At 48.6% G+C, this 11,291-nt stretch overlaps 1 protein-coding gene across 1 annotated transcript; it reads left to right on the top strand.

Moving 5' to 3' along the window:
* Window positions 1-852: 852 nt before the first annotated feature.
* On the top strand, window positions 853-5,132 carry LOC147672921 (uncharacterized). Its single transcript, XM_086947919.1, has one exon. It carries the CDS (start codon window positions 853-855, stop codon window positions 2,035-2,037), a length of 1,185 nt encoding a protein of 394 aa, XP_086804045.1. The 3' UTR covers window positions 2,038-5,132.
* The last annotated feature ends 6,159 nt before the right edge of the window (window positions 5,133-11,291 follow it).

Genomic DNA, 11,291 nt, shown 5'->3' with positions numbered 1-11,291 from the left:
ATAGCGACACTTTGTTCACTATTATTCTAGCGCTGGCTAGAGCCGAGGGTACCATAGCGCTTTTCGTATTATGAAAATAAGTTTATGTTTTAAGTTTTCCAAAGGCTCAGACGTGTTACTTAAATAGAACTTAATACAAAGGTATCCGTTTAAGTTGGTATCATGCCTTTCTGTTTTGGTTTCCTTCTGGGATTGAGGCAGCTCTAGGGAACTCCTTATATTTGTTCTGCAGAAATGTTTTGCTGCAGGAGGTGGCGCATCCCGCATTGTCCATTGTGCTTCAATGTACTGCAGACAGAGCGCCTGTGCCTCGACTGGGGGAAAGGTGAGTCCTAAACCAAAGCAGCCCCAGGACAAGAGCCTCCACGGCTAATGCCGAAAGATCCACCTGCCTGTTGTGTTCAGCGCAACATCAATAACAGAAGTTCCAAACGTGACCCCCGCCCTCGACCGGTCCGATCCGGCCTGCGCCTGTCTCCGATGCCTGCGAGTCTGCCCTGGCCCCTTGTCCATTATGTAAAATTACAACAAAAACATGGCCCACTATGCATCATTACACAACAATTTCACACATCTCATACCTATTGTTTATTGTCACTCAAAAGGCAAAGCTAGCCATACTCTTCCACGCCATTACATGTCCAATGCTTGTTGTGTTAAGCTGCCGAGCAGCAGGGGAGCGGCCCGGCTACAGGGCGGATATACCCGGCCCCGCCCCTGCCTCTGAGGGCGACGCCCAGCCTGGGGCGGAGCCCGGGACTGGAGCAGAGCTGCTCTCACTCCTCAGGCTTCCTGCTGACTGACTGAAGACGTCCTGCTCTGGGGCTGAAACTAAGACGGCTGGACCTCAGGATGGCTGCAGTGGCCCCCCTGATGCCCGCACACCACCACGGCGCCCGGTTGTACATGAGGAATCTCCTGGAGGAGGCCTGCGAGGGTCTGCTGCGGCGCCTGCGGGAGGACGACCTGCCCACTGAGAAGAGCCCCACGGAGAAGAGCCCCACGGAGAAGAGTACCACGGAGAAGAGTCCCACGGAGAAGGACAAAGTGCCGGAGTGTGATGGGGTGAAGCGCTGCGTTGATCAGTTGCTGAAGAGCATCAGCAGCTTGAAGGCCCCTCGAGACCCCCAGGAGGTGGCTCGCCTGGTCTCGGAGACCTGCGGCTGCGACCTGCTGCCCCCCGGCGTGCTGGAGACCCTGGTCCCGAGGCTGATCCAGTTAAATTGCGCGTGGTTGAAAAGTGAATGCCCGAATGTGGTGCGCACACTTCAGAGGATGCTCCTGCACGAGGAGAAGCTGGCAGCCTTCTTCACCGACGAGACCGGCCTCAGTCTCTTGCATGAGATCAGGGGGCTGCTGCGGGGCCGGCACTGGGACCGTCTCCGCATCAGGCAAGGGTACCTGGCAGAGTTCACTGGAGCAGAAGATGAGCCTCGCGGAGCGGCTCACCCGGAAGTGCAAGTGCGCGAAGACCCGCTGGTTCAGTTGTCAACGGGCGGTGGAAACACTGCTGAACCGGAAGTTCATATCTCTACTGCGGAGGAAACATACACCCCCGCAAACAGGGTCATTGATGCTGATCCAGAAGTGCACAGGCTTGCTAGAACCGAAACAAATGCTTCCTTGAGCGGGGCTGACCCGGAAGTAGACGCGTCTGCTGCCACACGGGCGCAGCGCGTGGACCTGGCCATCGGCGACAGACGGACTAAACTCGGGTTTTACATCGAACTGAAGAAGAACCCAAAGGACAAGAGAGCTCTACAGCTCAGCAGGGACAAACTGAGGGCCATCCTTGGCGCGGAGAGTGTGAGCGCCCCGGGGAGCTTCAACACCACGGAGGAGAACAGAGTGTGCTACCAGGTCATCTTTTACACTCCTGACGAGCTCGCCAAGGGGTCACAGCGCCCAGGTGAAATGGAAAAGTTACTGAGCAAACAGAGCAGCTGGATGCATGTGATCGATTGTTACGATGAAGCATGGAAACTGCCCAAAAGGGAGGTCGGAGCCTGCATCTTGGAAGTCAGGCCCGATTTCTGATTTATTAGCTGCAAATATTTTTTTTGGTGAGACAGATCAGCGGTCTGTGGCTAATTCCAGATTTGGTGCATGTTCGTGGCGTTCTTAATGCTGCTGCACAGAAGTACTTGTTATTCTTCTTCAGGTTGCACGCTTCATGCCTGCCCGAGTCAAAACCTCGATATTCAGCAAGCAGGGGCAAGCAAGGCATAGCATCTTATGCAGGGCTTTAAGTGGGCCGGGTCTTGCCGGTGCTTAGCTCCATCCGTTTTATAAAGCAGGCGCCGAACCGTGTCTCTATCGGGCTCTCCATTTTTGCCCTCAAGGTGAAAAAACATCTTACCTCTGCAGCGGTGCCACCCTTCACTGCCTTTGATGTAACTTTAAAGAGACTAGTTAACGTCCTACATTTACATTTTGATACATGTAAATTTGCTTTCCTGTTGAAAATGCAGGAACTTTATTAGCAAACAACTGAATTTACGAACTACGGCACTGGGGAAAATGACCCAGGTTAAAAACGGAAACCAATAAATGCAACAGTCTCGGAGCAGAGCACGCAAAGGGGCAGCTCATATCGGGCCTTGCGTCCTCCTTTCTATGAGGTTCTGACAGCTGCTCAAACGCAACACTCTGCACACAGTAGCAACGTCCCCCCCCCCTCTAGTGCCTTGAGACCCTCACAGGTATGTAGTGCGCTTTACAAATGCTATGATTGATTGCACCTCACAAGAGTTAACACAACCAATAGTTCTGCGCTCCAAGGTCCAGGAATGATTTGTTTCCATGGTGCCCTATAATCTGTAATATTCACTATCAAGAGTGCTGACGCATGAACATGAGCACCATTACACCCATTGTGAGTCGGCAAGAGTGGAGCCCTGCTGATGCCGTGTGTGACCCTCGGCAGGTCAGCCAAGCGTCTGTAATTTGAGCTGTTACTTAGCTGCGCTATAAAAGAGCACATTAGCATAACTGTTAAGATCGCTATCGGTGCTAGCACTAGCATATGTGCTTTCTTAAACATTGTGTCACCAATCCATACATTGAACTAAAATTCTTCAGCTGTGATTCTTCCTACAGAGACTGGTGTCTCGTTCCCAAGATGACTTATTTGTTTCACATTGCAAGCCACATGTATTTATGTTTAAGAAAACAAAAGTGTGGAAGTGTTTCAATAACTTAGGTGTTGATAAAAGGTGAATTACTTAATCATTTGTTTTTTTAATAAGTTAATAGTGCCTAGCATAAGGAGTAATATATTATTATATTAACACATATTTTTTGAGAGGCAATATAGTTTTATATTAACATTTTTATTTTGTTTTTAATGGCTGCATATTTCTCTATCTTTATGTCTATTCCGTACAGCTCTCACCCTATCAATTCACCATGCCACATAATTACAGTACACAAATATACTCCACAAAAGGTCTTGCATTTCCGAAAGTTTAAGCTATTAGTATTGTAAATGACAACACCTTTGGCTTATGTTTAAAACCCAAAACATAAATAAAGGCATTGTCATTTACAATGCGAATAGCTCAAATTCGCGTGAATGCGAGACCTATTGCATTGCAAATGCTTGTTTATTTACTCTGAATGAGTACATAGCATACAATCAGAAGGGCCTAATCACAGGGACCTATTCTGATTGTCTGAGAGCAACAATTCAGAATTACTTTCTGAGAAGGCCGTGCTTAGACCCTTCTGATTGGCTTGTAAGAAGTCATTTCCTCTAGCACTGTCCTTGGACCTGTCACAGATTGTGATTGGAGGGATGGGCAGGCATTCCCTTAGCAGTTCGTGGATTACCAAAGGATACTTTTAGCTTTTCATTATGTTATGTGTGCACAGAGAAGAGTAAACCTGAAAAGGCAGACTTGGCTGTGAATTCAATTCAGCTTACCTAAGAAAATGTACCCGGTCTTACCAGTCCACGATTACTTCTTTACAGATTTTCTATGATCATCACTTCTACTATTACAACTTAATAGCATGGGCTTGTTAAGTTTTTACACAAAGCGGAGACCCATTAATAACATTATTGCACTCCTTTTAATCCTGTTGCCTTTTTTCTGTCATTTGGATTTCCAATCAAGTCATTCTGTTGACGGCAGATGTTAAACTGTAAGTGCAGGGGTTAGCACCACCAGTGCATGATTTGTGCTGACAAAGTCAGCGTGCATGCACAAGACTGCTCAGGATACTGTGGTTGAGTGTGAGTAAGTAGGCCTCCAAGTGGTTGTGTGAGTTGTCACTTGGGTTCTGCAGTTAAGTTGAAGTGTGACTGAGGGATACCATTTACTGAAAGTGGCAGTAGTGTCTGATTGGTCTTGTGGTTATGAGTTGTATATATAGCTGACTGAGTGTGGGTTCAATCAAATGGTATGATGGGCCACTGACCTTGTGAGGAAATGAAGAAAAAATATTTTGTGGGGCTCTGGGACATTTTGAGTGGTTTTAGTTTGAAACGTCAGGTCTTACACCTGAAGAGGTGCTGGATGTATATGCATGATAGCTGTGGCTCAATTGGGCTGAGAATGATTATCTAATATAAGTAGGAGAAGGTAACATTTTTTGGTGGTCAGTGAAGTTCTTAGTGGGTACTGGGAGTGACTGAAGGTGACTCGTGCAACTGGGTTAAGTTACAAATGTGGATGAATAGTGCAGTGAGTGTGCTGTAGAAGGTTTGGAGTGTGCTTTTGTTGTACCCTGCACATAGAGACACTGGAAACCATGTTGTATATTTCAAGTATTCTTTATCGATTCCAATTCAGGGTAGAATTAATCACAGTCCAGCCAGCTCTAGTCAGGCACTAGCCATGTTACAGCCCCACCCGGAGCATCCTGCCTGCTGCTCAGCCCATCTCCAGCAGTCACCACTCATCCACACAGGCAGCCAGGAATTCCATTCATCACAGTCACACCAACATTCCGTAACCAACTGTACAGAGTGCTTTCAGGTTTGTTTAATGTTGTATACCTTTAATAGAATTTAAAGATTTCTGTATTCTTAGATCTAGAATGTTTGATCTGCATTATTCATTTTGTATCTGCTGCTTCACTGGACCTGTCGTGGGTTACTTGTATGGAAAATAAAGCTTCTCATTTTAAATCTCCTACTTTGTGGATTAATGTTCATTTTAATTGAAGAAGCGCTTCCGACATTTATTGGCGACGACTGAAATTAAAACCCACCGACCGATTGCTTTAGAGGACATTTTGGATCCAGATATTTATTTTATTTTTCACAAAAGATAACTCTACGGAATACTTTGTGATTTTCATCTACTTGCATACCATCATTTTGCGGAGGAATAGGGATTTATTGGACTCTACTACTTTGTGTTTGGCAGCGCGATCTTCTTATCGATTCCCGAAGGCAAAATTTGAACTTACATGAAAAAGGTACTGTGCACTCAAGTTTCTCCCAATACCAAAAGTAACGAACCAGTCGTTAATGTGGTTTCTACAAAAATTAAACCAAATTTCAATGTAGAAAAAAGGGTTCTTGTTACAGATGTGGCTCTAAGTATCACATGGGCAATAATTTATTGGACATTTTAATACTGTGTGTAGGTCAGCTAAATACAAGAAGAAAGTCAATTCAATTGATGTTGATGAGGATGAATTGTGTCAGGCCATGAGCAACACATTGTCTACCATTAAAATTAATACCTTACATGTAGATAATAAAAGATGTGAAGGTCCCTTATGCAATGTATCCATAGGATCCATTACCCCCAGGTCCCTTATGTCCTCGTCCCATTCATTTACAAAGTGGAGATTCCCATCTCCCGACAGAAAAAAACAAGAGGAATGCTGGGGCACTAATACTGCCCCTCCCCCCGGGAGTACATAAGCAATACTTACCCAGCAGCCCTCCTGTTCTTTTTTTCTGTCTTCGCCAGAATGGACTGTTGGATGCTGTTGATGTTCCTGCACCTGCTCCTGCTGGGCTGGGGTGGTGTACTGGTTCTTCTCTGCTCCCCCTGCCCGGCTGCCTGGCTTCGCGGCCTGGTGTGTCTGCCTCCCGGCCTGCCGGGCTTGCTGGGAGGCATGGCTTCATCCTGGCCGGTTTCCGGGTTCTTGCTGGCCCTTTGCGGCTAGTGCGCCGCCTCCCGGTTGCTTCCGGGTCGCTGTGGGCTTCTCCCCGAGCTTGGCCAGGTGGGAGACGCGCTGCGATGGATGTTTGGTTCCCGGAGCCGGCTGTTTGAGTGGGGGCCTTGTTCGTGCTGCTCCGGCCCCCGCTCTGGGTGAGTGCCGCTTTGCGGTGTTTTTGCTCTCTCCTGTCTGATTTACCTGCTTTCTGCTGTTCCCTGTGATGTTCATGCCTGATCCGAACCTCGACTTAGGGCCCTTCTGCTGGTCCCGGTGGGGACCTTTCTTGCCACACGGTTCTGAGATCAGCAGTTGTTTCGGGGGCCTCGCCTTTACCCCACAGGCCCTATGGATTCTGCCACCCAGCAGGGGCTGTGGCCGTCGGGAGCCTCGACATCCCACTTCACGCTCTAGTAGGTTGTTGCCTCTTCACGGTGCCCAAGCCGCGAGGGTAGGTTGGAGCCCTCGTAAGTACGGCTGTGTCGACCCGCCTCTGGTTGTCTGTTCCAGTTCCGGTGGGTATTTATGGCTCAACGGAGGCCGGTGTCTGTGATGGGGTGCACAGACATATCTTGTTTCATGGGGGCTTCTCGATGGGAGACGCACGGGTGGTGCATGTTATGCACCATGTTGTTTGTGAAGTGGTCCTCAGTCTTGGAGGTGCCGGGTTCGAGTCTCGATTATGTCCCTGATACGTCCTATGATTCTGGGCATTTCGCTTGGTCTCCCCGAGCCGACCTAGAGGGATGTGTCTCCTCGTGCATTGAGTGGTGTGATGTATGTCACTCTGTCCCGGTCTCGCATTTTTCGTGTTTGAGCGTGGAGATGTGCATGCTTCTGCTCTGTGGGGGTGTTCGGCTCTGCTGGCTGCGCCCTGTGTGTTCTCTGTTTGTTTTCTCTGAGGCGTGTGTACTTTGGGCGATGTGTGTGGCTGTCCCTTTGTTTCCATTCCCTGCTGTGGTGCTGTAGTTGCGGGCACCTGTTTTGTGGGGGGATTGCGACTTGCTGTGCAGGTGCCGTGGTGGCCCTTCACAATTCAACCCTCCTGCCCTCTGCTCCGCTGCGGCTCGGTGTTGACGCCATTCTTCCTGCTGTTCGCTCTGTTGAATGTCCTGGGTGCAGTGCCTCAGCCTTAGCCTGGGTTTGGTTGCTTTGTGGTGGGGGCCTTGTTGTGTTGTTGACCCCCGCTCTGGCTGTTTTTCGCCCCCCCCCTTTTTTCTTCTAGGTGCTGCGTGGCGTTGGCCTACGCCTCCTGCGGGTTCGAGTCTGGCCGCTGCTGTCCTGCTGTCCGGCTGCTGCCGGTTCTGGGGTGTTGCCTGGCCTGCCTTCTGGAGTGCGTCTTGTCTTTAATCCTGGCCTCCGGCCCGCCCCGGGTCTTGCTGTTCTACGGTGGTGGGCGTTCCGGGGGTCTTCTTCCTCTGGGTCTCTTCTTCAGGGGTGCCCCTGCTCTGGACGGCTCTATGGGCGTTTGCTCTTTCTGTTATGGGCTGCCTCGGGTTGGCGTGGGTTCCGATCGCCTCTGTGGTGGCTGTTTCCTTTTCGCTTGGCTCTGCTTTTGCTTGCTCCTGGGATTCCCTATGTTGTTGGGGTTTTCCTGCTAATGTGCCCCTTGCCCTCTGCTGCTCTTTCAGTGTGGCTTCTCTCTTCTTCAGCGTCGGCTTTTTGGGGGTGCGGTCTGTCCCCCCTCTGCTTCGGTCTCCCTGCCCCGCCTGCTGGTGGGTCGGGGATTCTGCTCCTTGGCCCGCTGCGTGGGTTGTGAGGGGGGGGTCCTGTGGGCTCCCCTGGTTGCAGTTGGCCTGCCGTGATGTTCTCCCTCAGTGACCTTGCCTCCGCTGCGGTCTGGCTCTTATGGCCTCTGTTCCGCTTGGGTGTCCTGGTTTTTCCCTTGCTGGCTTCTGTGTGGATGGTGGGCGTCTGGGGCTCCTGGTTCCTGGCCCTGTTCCTCCCGTCCCCTGGGCTGCGGCTGGTTCCTGTTGGTGCTTGCCTGTGCCGTGCCGGGGGCTCTTTGGGGTGCTCTGTCCCCTGGGGTGTTCCACCCTGCCTGCGCTTGTTCTCATCTGCCGGGTGCTTGGTTGGGTGCCTGCCTGGGTCTTCCTGTTGCCTCCCTTTGCTCCGGCCTGTGGCTTCTGGTGTTGTCCAGGGGCCGTTTCTGTGTGCTTGGCCAGGACGCTCGTGCTCTGGCTCCCCCTGTGCTTGCCTTTGGCTTGCTTCTTGGGTTTCCTGTCCGCCCCTCCTGTTTCTCCCGTGGTGCCTGCCTGGTTTGTTCCTGGCTGGGGCCTCCGGGCTGCTGCCATTTCCTGTCGTGCCTCCTGTTCTCCGGGTTGGTGTGCTGTCCCCGTGCTCCACTGTCTGCATGGTGTTTGTGTTTGGTCGGGCCGGGTTGGTGCCTGCCTGGCCTCCTGGGGCTGCTGGATTTTGTCAACTCGCTGAGTTGTTCTGGTCTCGCCTGGTTCCCTTAGGGGGTGGCTGTCTGATGTTTCGGCTGGGTTTGACGCTCCTGTTTGTTGGGCTCCCTTTATGGGCTCTGCTGGATCTATGACAGAATTTCGACAGACAGAATTTCGACCTACACAAATATCGGCGTAATTATATCGATAGCAAAAATATCGACGCCCTATTTACAACATGGTAAGTACCAAAATATCGAAAAAATAATATCGACGTTAAAAATATCGTTGTCAAATATATCGATATTTTTTTATTTAAAATAACATAAAAAATACTGTAAATAATACTTATTAATTACTTAAACATAATTAAATATATGTAATGAAGGTAAAATTTAAAATAAAAAAATTTTAAATTAAAAAAATAATAATTAAAAATCATATATAATATATACTTACTTAACAATAATTACTATTCCCACTCCAGTGGGTGCAACAGTAGGGAAAACTGACCATGAACCCTAAAAATACCCCTTTACCCAAAAACCTAAAACTGACCCTGAACCCTAAAAATACCCCTTTACCCAAAAACTGAAAACTGACCCTGAACCCAAAAAATACCCCTTTACCCAAGAACTGAAAACTGACCCTGAACCCAAAAAATACCCCTTTACCCAAAAACTGAAAACTGACCCTGAACCCTAAAAATACCCCTTTACCCAAAAACTGAAAACTGACCCTGAATCCTAAAAATACCCCTTTACCCAAAAACTGAAAACTGACCCTGAACCCTAAAAATACCCCTTTACCCAAAAACTGAAAACTGACCCTGAACCCTAAAAATACCCCTTTACCCAAAAACTAAAAACTGACCCTGAACCCAAAAAATACCCCTTTACCCAAAAACTGAAAACTGACCCTGAACCCAAAAAACACCCCTTTACCCAAAAACTGAAAACTGACCCTGAACCCAAAAAATACCCCTTTACCCAAAAACTGAAAACTGACCCTGAACCCTAAAAATACCCCTTTACCCAAAAACTGAAAACTGACCCTGAACCCTAAAAATACCCCTTTACCCAAAAACTGAAAACTGACCCTGAACCCTAAAAATACCCCTTTACCCAAAAACTGAAAACTGACCCTGATTCCTAAAAATACCCCTTTACCCCAAAAACCAAAACTGACCCAGAACCCTAAAAATACCCCTTTACCCAAAAACCGAAAACTGACCCTGAACCCTAAAAATACTCCTTTACCCAAAATTAATTAATATAACAATTAAATTACTTCCTACCCTATTCCCCTAAAAACCCACAACCCGCTCCAGTAGTAAAACATATAATTTAGTTAAAAATATACATAAATTATCAATTAATTAATCAATTAATCAATTAAAATAATTCATTGCCAATTAATATTTAATTGCAAAATAAATTAATCATTAAAAAATAAATATTTAATTACAAATAAATTACTTCCCACCCTATTCCCCTAAAAACCCACAACCCGCTCTGGTAGTAAAACATAATATTTACTTTTATATATTTTTTATTTATAAAAACATATTAAACACATATTATAACAATTAATTTAAATACTTAACTAAAATTTCTAACACATATTAGTAAATCGAAATTACTTACATCGATATATATGCTATCGATATAAGTAATTTCGATATTACTTACCTTAGGGTCGATATTCTGGCCATCGATATTCTGGACATCGATATTCTGTCCCATCGATATTAGCAACTCGATATAAGTGTAAGTCGAAATTAAAAATTCAATATTTTGACTGTTTACCGGCTCTGCTTCCTTGCTGGTCTCTCTTTGAGTCCTAGCAGGGTGTGCTTCTGTTGGGGCCGCTTTCTGGTGGTTCCTTGTGGGCCTCCTCCGGCTGTTGGCTTTCTTCCGGGCTTGTTTTCCCGGTATTGTGGGCCCATGTGGGGTTCTGTGGCTCTGGATCTGCGACCTTCTTGCTGGTGCTGTGTTGCCTTGGGCTCTGCCTCCTGCTTTTCTTGCTGTGCTGTCCTTCGGCCTGCTGTGGTGGTTTGTTGCCGGTCGTCTCCTGTTCCTTTCTTGGTTCTGGGGTTCTGGCACGCTTCTTCCTCCCTTGCTTCCCTGGGTTCTGGTCCCGGTGTGGGTCTGTTTGGGTGCCCCGCCCCCTCCCTCTCTGGTTGGGGTGCGGTTCTGTGGTGCTCTGGCCTGTGCGGGTCCCTCCCTCCTGGCTGCGGGTTGTCTTTGATTTCCTGCTGTTTGGTCCTCTGCTTTTCTCCTTCTGCTTCCGCTTTGGCCTTCTGTGCGGTCTGGCGGTTTTGTGCTGGGGGTTTCCTTTCCACCTGCCCTTGGTTTTCGTTGGGCTCTGTGTGGGCCCCTTCTGGGGTTTGCTTGGGCCTGTCGTTCCGCCTGTGTGGTCGGGTTGCTTGGCTCTGGTCCTGGCTTCCTGGTTCTGTTGGCGTTGTTTCCTGCTTGTCTGGCCTGGGTATGTGGTTCCTGGGCGGTCCTGTGCCGTGTGGGCGCCTTCTTTTTGTGCTGTCCTCTCGGCTCGTTGTGCGGCTGCAGGGGTTTCCCGGTTGCTCTGTGCTCCCCTTCTGCCTTGTGTCCCCTCCCTTTGGGGTTGGGGTTTTTCTGGGGTTGTGGTCGTTGTCTCTGTGCCCTTCCTGGTTTCTTGGTTTTGTTCCAATCTTTTTGGCCTCTCCTTGCTTGGTGGGCTTTGGGCTCGGTTCTGGGGTTCTTCCCCCTTCCCTGTCCTCGGGTCGGGTCCTCGGTCCTGTCCGGC

The sequence above is a fragment of the Lissotriton vulgaris genome, unplaced genomic scaffold (genome assembly GCF_964263255.1).
Source record: "Lissotriton vulgaris unplaced genomic scaffold, aLisVul1.2 SCAFFOLD_1029, whole genome shotgun sequence".
In the NCBI taxonomy this organism is placed as follows: domain Eukaryota; kingdom Metazoa; phylum Chordata; class Amphibia; order Caudata; family Salamandridae; genus Lissotriton; species Lissotriton vulgaris.
This window is presented reverse-complemented; position numbering and strand designations above follow the sequence as displayed.